This window comes from Poecile atricapillus, chromosome 29 (assembly GCF_030490865.1).
Source record: "Poecile atricapillus isolate bPoeAtr1 chromosome 29, bPoeAtr1.hap1, whole genome shotgun sequence".
Classification (NCBI taxonomy): Eukaryota; Metazoa; Chordata; class Aves; order Passeriformes; family Paridae; genus Poecile; species Poecile atricapillus.
The window spans coordinates 2,013,655-2,033,763 of NC_081277.1; the positions used below are offsets into that span (position 1 = coordinate 2,013,655).

The 20,109-nt window shown below is 49.3% G+C and overlaps 1 protein-coding gene across 1 annotated transcript in view; it reads left to right on the plus strand.

Annotated features, from left to right (window-relative positions):
* The window catches only part of XPO7 (exportin 7), a 73,160-nt gene extending 58,572 nt beyond the window's left edge, over positions 1 to 14,588 (plus strand). Inside the window, exons 23-28 of the mRNA XM_058859320.1 lie at positions 894 to 1,108; positions 3,862 to 4,000; positions 5,752 to 5,912; positions 8,346 to 8,444; positions 9,857 to 9,984; positions 14,028 to 14,588. Of these exons, the coding sequence (XP_058715303.1) occupies positions 894 to 1,108; positions 3,862 to 4,000; positions 5,752 to 5,912; positions 8,346 to 8,444; positions 9,857 to 9,984; positions 14,028 to 14,121 (836 nt within the window). The 3' untranslated portion in view covers positions 14,122 to 14,588. The remainder of the gene's footprint in view (positions 1 to 893; positions 1,109 to 3,861; positions 4,001 to 5,751; positions 5,913 to 8,345; positions 8,445 to 9,856; positions 9,985 to 14,027) is intronic.
* The last annotated feature ends 5,521 nt before the right edge of the window (positions 14,589 to 20,109 follow it).

Genomic DNA, 20,109 nt, shown 5'->3' on the forward strand with positions numbered 1-20,109 from the left:
TGAAATCCCATCCCAATCTTGATTTGGGGTTGAAATGGCTTTGAAATCCCAGATTTGGATGAGAAATGGCTTTGAAATCCCATCCCAGTTCCCAAATTTGGGGTGGGAATGGATTTGCAATCCCAGATTTGGGGTTGGAATGGATTTGAATTCCCATCCCAATTCCGGGATTTTGAGTTGGGAATGGGTTCGAAATCCCATTCCAATCATCATTTGGGGTCGGAAAGCTTTGAAACCATCCAGTTTGGAACTCATGGGATCATGGAAGGGTTTGAGTGGGAATGGATTTGAAATCCCGGCTTTTGGGGTGGGAATGGATTTCAAGTCCCAGTTTGGGGTGGGAATGGATTTGCAATCCCAGTTTGGGGTGGGAACGCTGGGCTGGGATGATTCCAAGGCGGAATTCCGGCAGGGAACCGCATCCTGACGCTGGGCGAGGTGCCGAAGGAGCAGGTGTACGCGCTGAAGGGAAGGGAATGCTGGGGTGGGAATGGATTTGAAATCCCAGAGTTGGGGTTGGAATGGATTTGAAATCCCATCCAGTTTGGAATTCATGGGATCATGAAAGAGTTTGGGTTGGAATGGATTTAAAATCCCAGGTTTGGGGTGGAAAAGGCCTTGAGATCCCATCTCAGTTCCCAGATTTTGGGGTGGGAATGGATTTGTAACCCCCGATTTGGGGTGGGAATGGATTTCAAGTCCCAGTTTGGGGTGGGAATGGATTTGCAATCCCAGGTTTGGGGTGGAAATGGCCTTGAGATCCCATCCCAGTTCCCAGATCTGGGGTGGGAATGGATTTGAAATCCCAGCTTTTGGGGTGGGAATGGATTTGTAACCCCAGATTTGGGTTGGGAACGCTGGGCTGGGATGATTCCAAGGCGGAATTCCGGCAGGGAACCGCATCCTGACGCTGGGCGAGGTGCCGAAGGAGCAGGTGTACGCGCTGAAGCTGAAGGGAATCTCCGTCTGCTTCTCCATGCTGAAGGCGGCGCTCAGCGGCAGCTACGTCAACTTCGGCGTCTTCCGGCTCTACGGGGACGACGCGCTGGACAACGCCCTGCAGACCTTCATCAAACTGCTGCTCTCCATCCCGCACAGCGACCTGCTGGTGAGCTGGGAACAGCAACGGGAATAACGGGAATAACAACGGGAATAACGGGAATAACAGGGTGTTTGGGAATAGAGAGCTGCTCTCCATCCCGCACAGCGACCTGCTGGTGAGCCAGCGGGAATAACGGGAATAACAACGGGAATAACAACGGGAATAACAACGGGAATAACGGGAATAACAACGGGAATAACAACGGGAATAACAACGGGAATAACGGGAATAACAACGGGAATAACAGGGAATAACGGGGTGTCTGGGAATACAGAGAGCTGTTCTCCATCCCACACAGCGACCTGCTGGTGAGCTGGGAACAGCAGCGGGAATAACGGGAATGACGGGAATAACAGGGATAACGGGAATAACGGGAATAAGGGGAATAACAACGGGAATAACGGGAATAACGGGGTGTCTGGGAATAGAGAGCTGCTCTCCATCCCACACAGCGACCTGCTGGTGAGCTGGGAACAGCAACGGGAATAACGGGGAATAACAACGGGAATAACGGGAATAACAACGGGAATAACAACGGGAATAACAGGGATAACGGGAATAACAGGGAAAATGGGAATAACGGGAATAACAATGGGAATAACAGGAATAACGGGGAATACGGGGAATAACGGGAATAACAGGGAAAAACGGGGAATAACAGGGAAAAACGGGGTGTCTGGGAATAGAGAGCTGCTCTCCATCCCACACAGCGACCTGCTGGTGAGCCAGCGGGAATAACAACGGGAATAACGGGAATAACGGAATAACGGGAACAACAGGGAAAATGGGAAAAATGGGAATAACGGGGAAAATGGGAATAACGGGAATAACGGGGTGTCTGGGAATACAGAGACCTGCTCTCCATCCCACACAGCGACCTCCTGGTGAGCCAGCGGGAACAGCAGGACAAACGGGAGTAGCAGGGAAAACAGGGAATAACAGGGAATAATGGGAAAAATGGGAATAACAGGGGAATGGGAATGCCGGGAGTCACAGGGAATAACGGGGTGTCTGGGAATACAGAGAGCTGCTCTCCATCCCACAGCTGGTGAGCCAGCGGGAACAACAACGGGAAAAACGGGAATAACAGGGAAAACGGGAATAACAGGAATAACAGGGGAATGGGAATGCCGGGAGTCATGGGGAAAAACGGGGTGTTTGGGAATACAGAGAGCTGCTCTCCATCCCACACAGCGACCTCCTGGTGAGCCAGCGGGAAAAACGGGAATAACGGGAAAAATGGGAAAAAACAGGGAAAATGGGAATGCTGGGAGTCACGGGGGAATGGGGATCTGGGATACCGAGAGTCACGGGGGAAATGGGATGTCTGGGAATAGAGACCTGCTGGTGAGCTGGGAACAGCGGGAATAACGGGAAAAATGGGAATAACGGGAAAAACGAGAGTAACGGGGTGTCTGGGAATGCTGAGAGTCACAGGGAAAATGAGGTGTCCGGGAATACGGAGAGTCACAGGGGGAATGGGATCGGGAATTCTGAGGGGCCCAGGGAAAACGGGGAACCCAGGAATACGGAGAGTCTCAGGGGAATGGGGATCAGGAATACTGAGAGTCATGGAGGGAACGGGATCAGGAATGCTGAGAGTCCCAAGGAAATGGGGATCTGAGAATACCGAGAGTCACGGGGGAAATGGGATCTGGGATACGGAGAGTCACGGGGAAACAGGGATCAGGAATACTGAGAGTCACGGGGGGAACGGGATTGGGAATACCGAGAGTCCCAAGGAAATGGAATCAGGAATACCGAGAGTCACAGGGGGAACAGGATTGGGAATACCGAGTGTCCTGAGGAAACGGGGATCTGGGAATATGGAGAGTCCAGGGGAACAGGGTATCTGGGAATACTGGAAATCACAGGGGAATGGGGATCGGGAATACAGAGAGTCCCGGGGGAACAGGGATTGGGAATACTGGGAATCACAGGGGAATGGGGATCGGGAATACAGAGAGTCCCGGGGGAACAGGGTATCTGGGAATGCCGAGAGTCCCAGGAAGAGCTGGAGTCTCCAAAAGGCTCCCCGGAATGGCCGGAGCTTCCCGGGATAAAACGGAGCCTCCTGGGAAAAGCCGGATACTCCCGGGAACGGCCGGAGCCTTCCAGGAATGGCCAGAACCTCCTGGGAACAGCCAGAGCTTCCTGGGAATGGCCAGAGCTTCCTGGGAATGGCCAGAGCTTCCTGGGAATGGACAGAGCTTCCTGGGAATGGCCAGAGCTTCCTGGGAACAGACAGAGCTTCCTGGGAACAGCCAGAGCTTCCTGGGAATGGCCAGAGCTTCCTGGGAACAGCCAGAGCTTCCTGGGAAATCCCAGATTCTCCCGGGGACTCCGGGAACAGCCGGAGCACAGGGAGGAGCGCAGAGCCGGGAGGGATTCGGGAATTCGGGCAGGGACGGGAACAGGCGGCACAGCCGGGGCGGAGAGAGGGAGCATGGGGAGAATTCCCAGATTCTGGGTTGGAATGGATTTGAAATCCCATCCAGTTTGGAATTCATAGGATCACGGAACAGTTTGGGTTGGAATGTTGGAATGAGGGAATGGGAAATGTGTGGGAATGGGAGAGGAGGACAATGGGAAATCTGTTGGAACATCGATTTTCTGGGATAGGGAATTCCTGGTTGGTTCCTCCTGGGACATCCATCAGCACATTCCAGGCCACTGACAAAAGGTTGGATTTAGGAATTCACCACATTCCAGGAAAACCACCGAGCCTCACCAGCGGATTTTTCCGGCTTTTCCCGCAGGATTATCCCAAGCTCAGCCAATCCTATTATTCCCTGCTGGAAGTTCTGACCCAGGACCACATGAACTTCATCGCCAGCCTGGAGCCTCACGTCATCATGTACATCCTGTCCTCCATCTCCGAGGGCCTCACCGCCCTGGGTAATTCCCGAGGATCTCTGGGAATCGGGATGGGAGCGGGAGGAGATCGCAGTCGGAGCCTCAAATCCCGTTTTCCACTCCGGAGTTTGTCAGGAGGGATTTGGGAGGGAGGGAGAGGTCGGAGCGCTGATCCCTCCCGGAATTCAGGGGATTTCTGGGATGGTGGAATTTCGGGATGGTTTGGGTAGGAGGGGATTGAAATCCCATCCAGCTCCAATCCCAGTCCCGGGAACGCCTCCCCCAATCCCAGCTGATCCCAACCTGCCCTTGGACACTTCCACTTCTTTCCCTCCCAAACTCCGTTTTTCCCATTTTCCCTCCTAAACTCTCATTTTTCTCCATTTTCCCCCCATTTCCCCTCCAAACCCATATTTTTATCCCATTTTTTCCCCATTTCCCTCCCAAAACCCCATTTCCCCCCCTTTTTTTCCCATTTTCCCTCCCCAAAATCCCATCTTCCTCTTATTTCCCCATTTTCCCTCCCAAACCCCCATTTTTTTCTCCCATTTCCCCATTTTTCCCCATTTTTTCCCAAAATCCCCATTTTTTCCCCATTTTCCCTCCCTAACCCCCATTTTTCCCCCTTTTTTCCCCGTTTTCCCTCCTAAACCCAAATTTTTTTCTCCCAAACCCCCATTTTTTTTCCCCAAATCCACTTTTTTCCCAATTTTTTCCCCAAATCCCCATTTTTGCCCCATTTTCCCTCCCAAACCCCCATTTTTTTCTCCCATTTCCCCATTTTTTTCCCCAAATCCCCATTTTTTCCCCATTTTCCCTTCCAAACCCCCATTTTCCCTCCCAAACCCCCATTTTTCCCCTTTTTTCCCCATTTTCCCTCTTAAACCCACATTTTTTCCCCCCAAATCCCCATTTTTTCCCAATTTTTCCCCCAAATCCCATTTTTTCCCGATTTTCCCTCCCAAACCCACATTTTTTCCCCCAAATCCCCCTTTCTTCCTAATTTTTTTCTCCAAATCCCCATTTTTTTCCCTATTTTCCCTTCCAAACCCCCATTTTTTTCTCCCAAATCCCCATTTTCTTCCCCATTTTTCCCCCAAATCCCCATTTTTCCCCATTTTTTCTCCCCAACCCCAATTTTTTCCCAATTTTTTTCCCTCCAAATCCCCATTTTTTTCTCATTTTCCCTTCCAAACCCCAATTTTACCCCATTTTTTTCCCCAAACCCTCATTTTTTTCTCCATTTTCCCTCCCAAACCCCCATTTTTCCCCCAAATCCCCCTTTTTTCCCTATTTTTTCCCCAAATCCCCATTTTTTCCCATTTTCCCTTCCAAACCCCCATTTTTTCCCCATTTTTTTCCCCAAATCCCCATTTTTTCCCCCATTTTCCCTCCCAAACCCCCATTTTTTTCCCTCCCAAACCCCCATTTTCCCTCCCAAACCCCCATTTTTTCCCCAAACCCCCATTTTTTTCCCCAAACCCCCATTTTTTCCCCATTTTCCCTCCCAAACCCCCATTTTTTTCCCCAAACCCCCATTTTTTTCCCCAAACCCCCATTTTCCCTCCCAAACCCCCATTTTTTTCCCCAAACCCCCATTTTTTTCCCCAAACCCCCATTTTCCCTCCCAAACCCCCATTTTTTTCCCCAAACCCCCATTTTTTTCCCTCCTAAACCCCCATTTTCCCTCCCAAACCCCCATTTTTTTTCCCCAAACCCCCATTTTTTTCCCTCCCAAACCCCATTTCCCCCGTTTCCCCGTTGCCGCTCCCGACGCGTGTCCGTGCCCGCAGACACCATGGTGTGCACGGGCTGCTGCTCCTGCCTGGACCACATCGTCACCTACCTGTTCAAGCAGCTCTCGCGCAGCACCAAGAAGAGATCGACCCCGCTGGCCCAGGAGAGCGACCGCTTCCTGCACATCATGCAGCAGCACCCCGAGATGATCCAGCAGGTGCGCCCCAAAAACCTCCTGGGGGGCCAAAAACCTCCTGGGGGGCCCAAAAACCTCCTGGGGGGCCCAAAAACCTCCCAAAATCCTCCTTTGGGGCCCAAAAACCTCCCAAAACCCAAAATCCTCCTTTGGGGCCCCAAAAACTCCTCAGGTCCCTGCACATCATACAGCAGCACCCCGAGATGATCCAGCAGGTGCGCCCCAAAAACCTCCTGGGGGGCCCAAAAACCTCCTGGGGGGGCCAAAAACCTCCTGGGGGGCCCAAAACCCTCCCAAAACCCGAAATCCTCCTTTGGGGCCCAAAAAAACTCCAGGGGGGCCCAAAATCCTCATTTGGGGCCCCAAAAAACTCCTGTTGGGGGCCAAAATCCTCATTTGGGGCCCAAGAAACTCCTCAGGGGCTCCAAAAACACCTCAGGGGCTCCAGAAACTTCTGGGGGGCCCAAAAAACTCCTCAGGGGCCCCAAAATCATCCTTTGGGGCCCAAAATCCTCCTTTGGGGCCCCAAAAACTCCTCAGGTCCCTGCACATCATGCAGCAGCACCCCGAGATGATCCAGCAGGTGCGCCCCAAAAAATTCCTGGGGGGCCCAAAAACCTTCCCAAAACCCAAAATCCTCCTTTGGGGCCCAAAAAACTCCTGGGGGGCACAAAAAACTCCTGTGGGGCCAAAAAAACTCCTCAGAGGCTGCAAAAATCCTCCTTTGGGGCACAAAATCCTCCTTTGGGGCCCAAGAAACTCCTCAGGACTCCAAAAAACTCCTGGGGGGCCCAAAACCCTCCCAAAACCCGAAATCCTCCTTTGGGGCCCAAAAAACTCCTCAGGTCCCTGCACATCATACAGCAGCACCCCGAGATGATCCAGCAGGTGCGCCCCAAAAAACTCCTGGGGGGCCCAAAAAACTCCTGGGAGCCCCAAAATCCGCATTTGGGGATCCAAAACTCCTCCTTTGGGGCCCAAAAAACTCCTGGGGGGCCAAAAAAACTCCTCAGAGGATGCAAAAATCCTCCTTTGAGGCACAAAATCCTCCTTTGAAGCCCAAGAAACTCCTCAGGGGCTCCAAAACTTCTCCTCTGGGGCCCAGAAACTCCTCAGGACTCAAAAAACACCTCAGGGGCCCCAAAAACTCCTCAGGGGCTCCAGAAACTTCTGGGGGGCCCAAAAAACTCCTCAGGGGCCCCAAAATCATCCTTTGGGGCCCAAAATCCTCATTTGGGGCCCCAAAAACTCCTGTTGGGGGCCAAAATCCTCATTTGGGGCCCAGAAACTCCTCAGGACTCCAAAAAAATCCTCAGGGGCTCCAGGATTCACCTGAGGGCCTCCAAAGACTTCTGGAGGGTCCAAAAACTCCTCAGGGGCCGCAAATTCCTCCTTTGGGGCACGAAATCCTCCTTTGGGGCACAAGAAACTCCTCAGGACTCCAAAAACACCTCAGGGGCCCCAAAAACTCCTCAGGGGCCCCAAAATCATCCTTTGGGGCCCCAAAAAACTCCTGAGGGGCTCCAGAAGGACCTCAGGGGCACCAAAATTCCCCTGGGGAGCCCCAAAATTCCCCTGGGGAGCCCCAAAATTCCCCTGGGGAGCCCCAGAATTCCCCAGGGAGCCCCAGAATTCCCCATGGAGCCCCAAAATTCCCCTGGGGAGCCCCAGAATTCCCCATGGAGCCCCAAAATTCCCCTGGGGAACCCCAAAATTCCCCAGGGGAGCCCCAAAATTCCCCTGGGGAGCCCCAAAAGGCCCCTGGGCACCCAAAGGCCTGGAATTCCATCCTTGGCAGCGCTCGGAGCCTCCAGGAGATTCCCAACTGCCAGGGATGGGATTGGGGTTTATGGGATGGGATTTATGGGATCGGGATGGGATTTGGGATTTGGGATTTGGGATTTGGGATTTGGGATTTGGGCTGGGATCCATAGGATGGGCTGGGATCCATGGGATGGGCTGGGATCCATGGAATCAGGATGGGATCCACAGGATCGGGATGGGATCCATGGGATGGGATAGGATCCATGGGCAGGGATCCATGGGATCAGGGTGGGGTCCATGGGCAGGGATCCTTGGGATCCATGGGCAGGGATCCATGGGTGGGGATCCATGGGATCAGGATGGAGTCCATGGGATCGGGATGGGTTCCATGGGATGGGATCCATGGGCAGGGATCCATGGGATTGGGATGGGATCCATGGGATGGGATGGGATCCATGGGTAGGGATCCATGGGCAGGGATCCATGGGATCAGGATGGAGTCCATGGGATTGGGATGGGATCCATGGTCTGGGATCCATGGGATGAGGATGGGATCCATGGGATGGGATCCATGGGCAGGGATCCATGGGATCCATGGGATGGGATCCATGGGATGAGGATGGGATCCATGGGATGAGGATGGGATCCATGGGATGGAGGCGCTGCGTTAACCCCTGGCTGCCCGTGCAGATGCTCTCCACGGTGCTGAACATCATCATCTTCGAGGACTGCCGGAACCAGTGGTCCATGTCCCGGCCCCTGCTTGGCCTCATCCTCCTCAACGAGAAGGTACGGACGGATCCATCCCGGGGATCCACCTGGGGCGGGCTGGAGAGCCATCCCAAAAAGCCTTGGGGTGACCCCATGACCAGGGTGATCCTTGGGGTGATCCCATGGGCAGGGTGATCCTTGGGGTGACCCCATGGGCAGGATGATCCGTGGGGTGATCCCATGGGCAGGATGATCCTTGAGGTGATCCCATGGCCAGGATGATCCTTGGGGTGATCCCATGGCCAGGATGATCCTTGTGGTGATCCCATGGCCAGGATGATCCTTGTGGTGATCCCATGGCCAGGGTGATCCTTGGGGTGATCCCATGGCCAGGGTGATCCTTGGGGTGATCCCATGGCCAGGATGATCCTTGTGGTGATCCCATGGCCAGGATGATCCTTGAGGTGATCCCATGGCCAGGATGATCCTTGTGGTGATCCCATGACCAGGGTGATCCTTGGGGTGATCCCATGGCCAGGGTGATCCTTGGGGTGATCCCATGGGCAGGAAAACTCCTTGGAGCAATCACATGTCCAAGATGATCCTGGGATCATGGGCAGGGTGATCCTTGGAATGGTCCCATGGGCAGGAAAACTCCTTGGATGAATCCATGACCAGGATGATCCTTGGGGTGATCCCATGGCCAGGAAAATTCCTTGGAATGATCCTTGGAGTGATCCCATGGCCAGAATGATCCCTGCAATGATCTCTGGATGATCCTTGGAATGATCCCTCCACCAGGATGATCCTGGGATGATCCTAGGATAATCCCATGGCTAGGATGGTCCCTGGAATGTTCCCAGGATGATCCTGGGATTATCCCTGGAATGATCCCAGGATGATCCCTGGATGACCCCATGGCCAAGATAATCCCAGGATGATCCCTGGAATGATCCCAGGATGATCCCTGGAATGATCCCTGGATGATCCCTGGCTGATCCCTGAGCCAGGAAAGCCCCTCGGAGCTGCTCCATCCCAGCTCCATCACCCCAAACCCCAAACCCCAAACCCCAAACCCGGGATGTTCCCTCCTCATCCCCGCGGGGTGGGGGTGGGGGTTGGGATTGCTCCGTGCCCCGTCCCGAATCCCGCGGGAACGGCTCCGAGCGGCTCCGGAACGGCTCCGAGCGGCTCTGAGCGGCTCCAGAACGGCTCCGAGCGGCTCCGAACGGCTCCAAGCGGCTCCGGAACAGCTCCGAGCGGCTCCGAGCGGCTCCGGAACAGCTCTGAGCGGCTCCGAGCGGCTCCGAACGGCTCTGAGCGGCTCCGAACGGCTCCGAGCGGCTCCGAACGGCTCCGAGCGGCTCCGAGCGGCTCTGAGCGGTTCCGAGCGGCTCCGAGCGGCTCCGAACGGCTCCGAGCGGCTCCGAGCGGCTCCGAGCGGCTCCGAACGGCTCCGAGCGGCTCCGAACGGCTCCGTGTGTCCCCAGTACTTCTCGGACCTGCGGAACAGCATCGTGAACAGCCAGCCCCCGGAGAAGCAGCAGGCCATGCACCTCTGCTTCGAGAACCTCATGGAGGGCATCGAGCGCAACCTGCTCACCAAGAACCGCGACAGGTCAGCGGGAACGGGAACGGGGAATGCAGCGGGAATGCAGCGGGAATGGGGGATGAGGGAATGGGGGAATGCAGCGGGAATGGGGGATGAGGGAATGCAGCGGGAATGGGGGAATGAGGGAATGGAGGAATGCAGCGGGAATGGGGTAATGTGGGAATGCAGTGGGAATGGGGTAATGGGGGAATGGGGGAATGGGGGAATGGGGGAATGCAGCGGGAATGGGGGAATGAGGGAATGGGGGAATGCAGCGGGAATGGGGGAATGGGGGAATGGGGGAATGCAGCGGGAATGGGGGAATGAGGGAATGGAGGAATGCAGCGGGAATGGGGGAATGAGGGAATGGGGGAATGCAGCGGGAATGGGGGAATGGGGGAATGCAGCAGGAATGGGGGAATGCAGCGGGAATGGGGGAATGCTGGGGGAATGTGGGAATGAGGGAATGTGGGAATGAGGGAACACAGCAGGAATGTGGGAATGAACACAGCAGGAATGCATTGGGAATGCTGCGAGAATACAGCGGGAATGCAGTAGGAATGAGGGAATGAAGGAATGAGGGAATGTGGGAACACAGCGGGAATGCAGTGGGAATGCAGTGGGAATGCAGTGGGAATGAACACAGCAGGAATGCAGTGGGAATGTGGGAATGAACACAGCAGGAATGCAGTGGGAATGCATTGGGAATGCAGTGGGAATGCAGTGGGAATGCAGTGGGAATGAAGGAATGAGGAAATGTGGGAATGCAGCGGGAATGAACACAGTGGGAATGCATTGGGAATGCAGCTGGAATGTGGGAATGAAGGAACGAGGGAATGTGGGAATGCATTGGGAATGCGGGAACATGGGAATTCAGGAATGTGGGAATGCAGGAATGAGGGAATTCGGAAATGTGAATTCAGGAATGCGGGAATGTGGAAACTCAGGAATTCGGGAATGCAGAAGTTTGGGAAAGCCAGAACTCAGGACTGCAGGCGGGAATTTGGGAGTACAGGCAGGAACTCGGGAACGCAGGAATGTGCACGGGAATGCGGGAATTTGGGAACACGTGCAGGAACTCAGGAATGCTCACGGGAATTTGGGAATTCAGGAATGCTCACGGGAATTTGGGAATTTGGGAATTCAGGAATGCTCACGGGAATTTGGGAATTCAGGCAGGAATTTGGGAGCATGGGCAGGAATTTGGGAATTGGGGAATTCAGGAATGGGCTCGGCCCGGGGATGGTTGAGGCGGGGAGGGAGGTGAAGCATTCCCGCCGTGCCGGGGGATCCAGCCTGGCCTGCCCCACTTCCAGCCACAGATTTTCCTCTGGGAATTCCATCCCAGCCCCTCCCAGCCTGGAATTCCTTCCCAAAATCCCCATTTCAGTCTGAGAATTCCCACGGGATTCCTTCACGGATCAAGGATGGGCTCACGGAAGGGTTTGGGTGAGAAGGGACCGGAATTCCCACCCAAAGCCGTGGGGAATTTCCGTGGGAGCAGCCATGGACAAACCAGGGATTTTCCTCTGGGAATTCCATCCCAGCCCTTCCCCACCCACCCACCCAGGCGGGAATTCCTGGATTCATCCTGGATAAAATCCTGGAAAAATCCTGGATAAATCCTGGATAAATTCTAAATTCATTCATGGATAAATCCTGGATAAATTCTAAATTCATTCATGGATAAATCCTGGAAAAATCCTGGATAAATTCTAAATTCATTCATGGATAAATCCTGGATAAATTCTAAATTCATTCGTGGATAAATCCTGGATAAACCCTGGCTCTCCCCATTCCGGTGGGATCCAAGAGCTTTGGGTGGAATCCCCCAGACCCCCCTGGAATCCCACGGAACCCTCTGGAACCCCTCAGGATCTCCTGGAAACCCCCAAAACCCACCAAGAACTCTTCAGAACCCTCTGGAACCCCCTGGAATCCCATGGAAACTCCTGGAACCCCTCAGAATCCCCCAGAACCTTCCGGAACCTCTCCCCCCGCCCAGGTTCACACAGAACCTCTCGGCGTTCTGGCGGGAAGTCAACGACTGCATGAAGAACTCGAGCTCCCCCAGAACCCTCCAGAACCCCCCAGAACCTCCTCAGAACCCTCCAGAACCCCCCAGAACCTCCTCAGAACCCTCCAGAACCCCCCAGAACCTCCTCAGAACCCTCCAGAACCCCCCAGAACCTCCTCAGAACCCTCCAGAACCCCCCAGAACCTCCTCAGAACCCTCCAGAACCCCCCAGAATCCCATGGAACCCTTCAGAACCCTCCAGAACCCCCCAGAACCTCCTCAGAACCTCCTCAGAAACCTCCAGAACCTTCTGAGAGCCCTCCAGAACCCCCTTGAATCCCATGGAATCTCCCAGGAACCCTTCCAGAACCCTTCAGAATCCTCCCAGAACCCCTTGGAACCCCCTGGAATCCCATGGAATCTCCCTGGAATCTCCCAGAATCCCATGGAATCTCCCAGGAACCCTTCCAGAACCCTTCAGAACCTCCTCAGAACCCTCCAGAACCCCCAGAACCCCTGAGAACCTTCCAGAACCTTCTCAGAACCCTCCAGAACCTCCTCAGAACCCTCTGGAACTCCCTGGAACCCCCGCGAATCCCATGGAATCCTTCCAGGAACCCTTCCAGAACCCTTCAGAACCCCTTGGAATCCCATGGAATCCTCCCAGAACCCCTTGGAATCATTTGGAATCCCATGGAATCCCCCCAGAATCCCCTGGAATTCCCCAGAACCCCTGAGAACCTTCCAGAACCTCTCTCCTGCAGGTTCACACAGAACCTCTCGGCGTTCCGGCGGGAAGTCAACGACTCCATGAAGAACTCGGGACCCCCCTGAACCCCCCCAGAACCTCCTCAGAACCCCCCAGAACTCCCTGGAACCCCCTTGAATCCCATGGAATCCTTCCAGGAACCCTTCCAGAACCCTTCAGAATCCCTTGGAATCCCATGGAATCCCCCAGAACCCCTGAGAACCTTCCGGAACCTCTCCCCCGCAGGTTCACACAGAACCTCTCGGCGTTCCGGCAGGAAGTCAACGACTCCATGAAGAACTTGAGACCCCCCTGAACCCCCCCTAGAACCTCCTCAGAACCCCCCAGAAGCCTCCAGAACTTTCTCAGAACCTCCTCAGAACCCCCCAGAACCCCCCCAGAACCTCCTTGGAACCCTCCAGAACCTCCTCAGAACCCCCCCAGAACCTCCTCAGAACCCTCTAGAACCTCCTCAGAACCCTCCAGAAGCCTCCAGAACTTTCTCAGAACCCCCCCAGAACCTCCTCAGAACCTCCTCAGAACCCTCCAGAACCCCCCAGAACCTCCTCAGAACCCTCCAGAACCTCCTTAGAACCCTCTGGAACTCCCTGGAACCCCCTTGAATCCCATGGAATCCTTCCAGGAACCCTTCCAGAACCCTTCAGAATCCCTTGGAATCCCCTGGAATCCCCTGGAATCCCATGGAATCCTCCCAGAACCCCTTGGAATCCCCTGGAATCTCCCAGAATCCCATGGAATCTCCCTGGAATCCCCTGGAATCTCCCAGAACCCCTCAGAACCTTCCGGAACCTCCTCAGAACCCTCTGGAACCCCCTGGAATCCCCCAGGAACCCTTCCAGAACCCCCCAGAACCCCTTGGAACCCCCTGGAATCCCATGGAATCTCCCTGGAATCTCCCCGAATCCCCTGGAATCTCCCAGCAACCCTTCCAGAACCCTTCAGAACCTCCTCAGAACCCTCCAGAACCCCCCCAGAACCTCCTTGGAACCCTCCAGAAGCCCCTGAACCCCCCCTAGAACCTCCTCAGAACCCCCCCAGAACCTCCTCAGAACCTTCTCAGAACCCCCTGGAACCCCCTTGAATCCCATGGAATCTCCCAGGAACCCTTCCAGAACCCTCCAGAACCTCCTCAGAACCCTCTGGAACTCCCTGGAACCCCCTTGAATCCCCCAGGAACCCTTCCAGAACCCTTCAGAATCCCTTGGAATCCCCTGGAATCCCCCCAGAATCCCATGGAACCCCCGAGAACCTTCCGGAACCTCTCTCTCTCTCTCTGTCCCGCAGGTTCACGCAGAACCTCTCGGCGTTCCGGCGGGAAGTCAACGACTCCATGAAGAACTCGAGCTACGGCGTCAACAGCAACGACATGATGAGCTGACAGCTCCGAGCCTTCCTCTTCCTCCTCCTCCTCCTCCTCCTCCTCCTCCTCCTCCTCCTCCAGGCGTTTTCCCACGGGAATGGCACGATCCAGGTGCAGGAATTCCGAGGTTTTATTATTTTTATTTTTATTTTTATTTTTATTTTTTTTTTTGAGGGGTATTTTGGTTTTTTTTTGGTTTTTTTTGGTTTTTTCTTTTGGTGGCGCCGCGTCGGGAAAATCCTGCCTTGTATAAAAATATGGAAAAAAAAAACAAAACAGAACAAAAAAAAAACAAAAAAAAAAAGAAAAGGAGAAAAAAAAAAAATGAAAAAAAAAATAATATGTACATTTTTTCATAACGTTTTGGAGCGAGGTTTATATTGAGTTTCAGAAAAATGAGGTTTAAAAAATGATCAAAAAAAAAATAAAAATGTTTAAAAAAAAAAAAAGGATAAAAAAAGATGAAAAAAGATGGGAAAAAGATAAAAAAAAAGATAAAAAGGGTAAAAAAACAAAAAAAAAAAGATGAAAAAATAGAGAAAAAATGAACAAAATAGACAAAAAATAGATAAAAAACGAGAAAAAAAAACGACAAAAAAAATAAAAAAAAGAAGACAAAAAAAATAAAAAAAGAAGACAAAAAAATAAAAAAAGAAGACAAAAAAATAAAAAAAAGAAGACAAAAAAAATAAAAGGTGGGGGAAAAAAAATCACAAAAAAATTACAAAAAAAAATCATAAAAAATCCCACAAAAAACGAGGACAAAAAAAAAAGACAAAAGGATAAAAATACAAAAAAAAAATACAAAGTGTGATTGAAATTTTTACAGAGTCCTGGTGTGAGGATGATGAATGTGAGTGAGGAAAGCGTGGCCTGAAGCTTTACTGGGCGAGGGGGGTGTGAAAGTGCAGAGATTATTAAAGAGAGAGAGAGAGAGAGAAGCGAAAACTCAAAACAAACGCTTAAAAAAAAACCACAAAAAAAAAAATTAATAATAATAATAATAATAAATAATAAATAATAATTAAAAAAAATAATAAAAAAAAAAACACAGCAAAAAAACACAAAAAAAACCCCAAAAAAAAGCGTTGTAAAATTCCAAATGTATATTTTTTCTTATGAAGCCCCTGTGAGAAATGATCATTTCCCAGCCCTGCTTGTCGGGAACGTGACCCTTCCCTTCCTGCTTTGCTCGTGGCTCCTCCTCCTTTTTATTCCCGGTTTTTTTTTTGGGATAAGGATGGATCCAAGGGAAACTCTTGGATTTCCCCACTCTCGTTGCTGCTACTCGTGTGCATCCTCTTGCTCAGCTCTCCCCAGAACCCCTCGGCCCTTCCTTCCTTCCTTCCTTCCTTTTCTTGCAATTTGCTTTTGGAATTGCATTTTTGGAATTCTAGATTTTTCTTTTTTTTTTTCTCCCTTCTTTCCCTTATTTTCCTTTTTTTTATTTTCCTTTTTTTTCCTTTTCTCATTTTTCTTTCTAATTTTCTTGTCTTCCTTTATTTTCCTTTTTTCCTTTTTTTCCTTTTTATTTTCTTTTTTCCTTTTCTTTTTTTCCCTTTTCTTTTTTTCCCTTTTCTTTTTTCTTCCCTTTTTGTATTTTTCCCTCTTATTTTCCTTTTTTCCCTTATTTTTTCCCCCTTACTTTTTTCTATTTATTTTTTCCTTTTTTTTCCTTTTTTCCTTTTCCCCTTTTTTCTTTTCCCCCTTTTTTTTTCTTTTCCCCATTTTCTTTCCTTTTCTCCCTTCTTTCCCTTATTTTCCTTTTTATTTTCCTTTTTTTTTCCTTTTCTCATTTTTTTTCTAATTTCCTTGTCTTCATTTATTTTCCTTTTTTTCCTTTTTTTTTCTTTTTTCCCTTTTCTTTATTCTTCCCTTTTTTTATTTTTCCCCCTTATTTTCCTTTTTTTCCCTTATTTTCTCCCCCTTTTTTCTATTTATTTTTTCTATTTATTTTTTTCTTTTTATTTTTTTCCTTTTTTTTCTTTTTTTTCCTTTTTTTCCTTTTTCCTTTTTTTCTTTTCCCCATTTTTTTTCCTCTTCTCCCTTCTTTCCCTTATTTTCCCTTATTTTCCTTTTCTTTTCCTTTTCTCATTTTTCTTTCTAATTTCCTTGTCTTCCTTTATTTTCCTTTTTTCCCTTTTTTTTCCTTTTTATTTTCTTTTTTCCTTTTCTTTTTTTTCCTTTTCTTTATTCTTCCCTTTTTGTATTTTTCTCTCTTATTTTCCTTTTTTTTCCTTATTTTTTCCCCCTTACTTTTTTCTATTTATTTTTTTCCTTTTTTTTCCTTTTTTTCCTTTTTCCCTTTTTTCTTTTCCCCTTTTTTTTTTCTTTTCCCCATTTTTTTTCCTTTTCTCCCTTCTTTCCCATATTTTCCCTTTTTTATTTTCCTTTTTTTTTTAATTTTCCCTTTTTTATTTTCCTTTTTTTTTTCCTTTTCTCATTTTTCTTTCTAATTTTCTTGTCTTCCCTTATTTTCCTTTTTTCCCTTTTTATTTTCTTTTTTCCCTTTTCTTTATTCTTCCCTTTTTGTATTTTTCCCTCTTATTTTCCATTTTTTCCCTTATTTTTTCCCCCTTGCTTTTTTCTATTTATTTTTTTCTTTTTATTTTTTCTTTTTATTTTTTTCCTTTTTTTCCTTTTTCCTTTTTTCTTTTCCCCCTTTTTTTTTCTTTTCCCCATTTTTTTTCCTTTTCTCCCTTCTTTCCCTTATTTCCCCTTTTTTATTTTCCTTTTTTTTTCCTTTTCTCATTTTTCTTTCTCATTTCCTTGTCTTCCTTTATTTTCCTTTTTTCCCTTTTTTTCCTTTTTATTTTCTTTTTTCCATTTTCTTTATTCTTCCTTTTTTTTATTTTTCCCCCTTATTTTCCTTTTTTTCCCTTATTTTTTCCCCCTTATTTTTTCTTTCTATTTTTTCTTTTTATTTTTTCTTTTTTTTTCTTTTTATTTTTTTCCTTTTTTTCCCTTTTTTTCCTTTTTCCCTTTTTTCTTTCCCCCCTTTTTTTTTCCCCCATTTTTTTCCTTTTTCTCCCTTTTTCCCCTTATTTTCCTTTTTTTATTTTTCCCCTTTTTTTCCCTTTTTTATTCTTTTTTTCCTCTTATTTTCCCCCGTTATTTTCTCCATTTTTCCCCCTTCTTCTCCCTTTTTTCCCCTTTTCTTTCCCCTTTTTTCCCTTTTTTTCCTTTTTCCCTTTCCTCCCTTATTTTTTTTCTTTTTCCCATTTTTCTTCCCTTTTTTTTCCTTTTTCCCTTTTTCCCCCTTATTTTTTTTCTTTTTCCCCTTTTTTTCCTTTTTTCCTTTTTTTTTCCCCTTTTTTCCCCCTCATTTTTTTCTTTTTCCCCTGTTTTTTTATTTTTCCTTTTTTTTCCTTTTTTTCCTTCTTTTCCTTTTTCCCTTTTTTTCCCCTTATTTTTTTCTTTTTCCCCTTTTTTTCCTTTTTTTCCCATTTTTTTCCTTTTTTGCCTTTTTTCTCCTTATTTTTTCTTTTTTTCCCCTTTTTTTTTTCTTTTTTTCCCATTTTTTTCCTTTTTCCCTTTTTTTCCCCTTATTTTTTTCTTTTTCCCCTTTTTTTACATTTTTCCTTTTTTTCCCATTTTTTTCCTTTTTTGCCTTTTTTTCCCCTTATTTTTTTCTTTTTCCCCTTTTTTTCCTTTCTTCCCATTTTTTTCCTTTTTTGCCTTTTTTTCCCATTTTTTTCCTTTTTTCCCTTTTTTCCCCTTATTTTTTTTCTTTTTCCCCTTTTTTATCCTTTTTTCCCCTTATTTTCCCCCCTTTTCCCCTTTTTTTCCCTCTTTTTCCCCTTTTTTTCCTTTTTTTCCCATTTTTTCCCTTTTTTTCCCATTTTTTTCCTTTTTTCCCTTTTTTCCCCTTATTTTTTTTTCTTTTTCCCCTTTTTTATCCTTTTTTCCCCTTATTTTCCCCCCTTTTCCCCTTCTTTTCCCTCTTTTTCCCCTTTTTTTCCTTTTTTTCCCATTTTTTTCCTTTTTTTCCCCTTATTTTTTTCTTTTTCCCCTTTTTTATCCTTTTTTTCCCCTTATTTTACCCCCTTTTTCCCCTTTTTTATCCTTTTTTTCCCCTTTTTTCCCCTTTTTTTCCCCTTTTTTCCCCCCTTTTCCCCCATTTCCCCCCATTTTTTCCCATTTCCCCCCATTTTTTCCCATTTTCCCATTTTTCCGTGCTGTTTCCGGCGCAGTTCCGGAGGTTCCCGTGCTGGGTTTGGGTTTTTCTCTCCCTGCTGGGTGTGTGTGGGCTCCTTTCCCGTCGGCAGGCGCTGGTTGGTGTCGGGTGTTTGCTGCAATCCGTGTAAAAGCATCGTGACTGCAAATAAAACTCCGTGGTTTCTACTGCGCCGGCTCTGCTGCGCCCGAGAGCCCCGAAATTCACCCCAGGATCCGTCCTGGAGCCCCAAAAACCATCCTGGAGCCCCAAATCCATCCTGGAACCCCAAAATCCATCCTGGAGCCCCGGAATTCACCCCAGGATCCGTCCTGGAGCCCAAAATCCATCCTGGAACCCCAAAATTCACCCCAGGATCCATCCTGGAACCCCAAAATCCATCCTGGAGCCCCAAATCCATCCTGGAACCCCAAAATCCATCCTGGAGCCCCGGAATTCACCCCAAAATCCATCCTGGAGCCCCAAAATCCATCCTGGAACCCCGAAATTCACCCCAAAATCCATCCTGGAGCCCCAAAATCCATCCTGGAACCCCAAATCCATCCTGGAGCCCCAAAATCCATCCTGGAACCCCGAAATCCATCCTGGAACCCTGAAATTCACCCCAGGATCCGTCCTGGAGCCCCAAAATCCGTCCTGGAACCCTGAAATCCATCCTGGAACCCCGAAATTCACCCCAAAATCCATCCTGGAGCCCCAAAATCCATCCTGGAGCCCCGAAATTCATCCTGGAACCCCGAAATCCATCCTGGAACCCCAAAAACCATCCTGGAACCCTGAAATTCACCCCAAAATTCATCCTGGAGCCCCAAAATCCATCCTGGAACCCCGGAATTCACCCCAGAATCCATCCTGGAGCCCCCAAAACCATCCTGGAACCCCGAAATTCACCCCAGAATCCATCCTGGAACCCCAAAATTCACCCCAAAATCCATCCTGGAACCCTGAAATTCACCCCAGAATCCATCCTGGAACCCCAAAATCCATCCTGGAACCCCAAATCCATCCTGGAGCCCCAAAATCCATCCTGGAGCCCCAAAATCCATCCCGGAACCCTGAAATCCATCCTGGAGCCCCGAAATTCACCCCAAAATCCATCCTGGAACCCCAAAATCCATCCTGGAGCCCCAAAATCCATCCCAGAACCCTGAAATCCATCCTGGAGCCCCGAAATTCACCCCAAAATCCATCCTGGAACCCCGAAATTCACCCCAAAATCCATCCTGGAACCCTGAAATTCACCCCAAAATCCATCCTGGAACCCCAAAATCCATCCTGGAACCCCGGAATTCTACCCAAAATCCATCCAGGAGCCCCAAAATCCATCCTGCAACCCGAAATTCACCCCAAAATCCATCCTGGAGCCCCGAAATTCACCCCAAAATCCATCCTGGAACCCTGAAATTCACCCCAGAATCCATCCAGGAGCCCCAAAATCCATCCTGGAACCCTGAAATCCATCCTGGAGCCCCAGAATCCATCCTGGAACCCCGAAATTCACCCCAAAATCCATCCAGGAGCCCCAAAATCCATCCTGGAACCCCGAAATTCACCCCAAAATCCATCCTGGAACCCTGAAATTCACCCCAAAATCCATCCAGGAGCCCCAAAATCCATCCAGGAGCCCCAAAATCCATCCTGCAACCCGAAATTCACCCCAAAATCCATCCTGGAGCCCCGAAATTCACCCCAAAATCCATCCTGGAACCCCAAAATCCATCCTGGAACCCCGGAATTCACCCCAAAATCCATCCTGGAGTCACCTGAGAGCCCCAAAATTCATCCCAAAGTTCATCCTGGAGCCCCAAAATTCATCCTGGGCCCCAAAA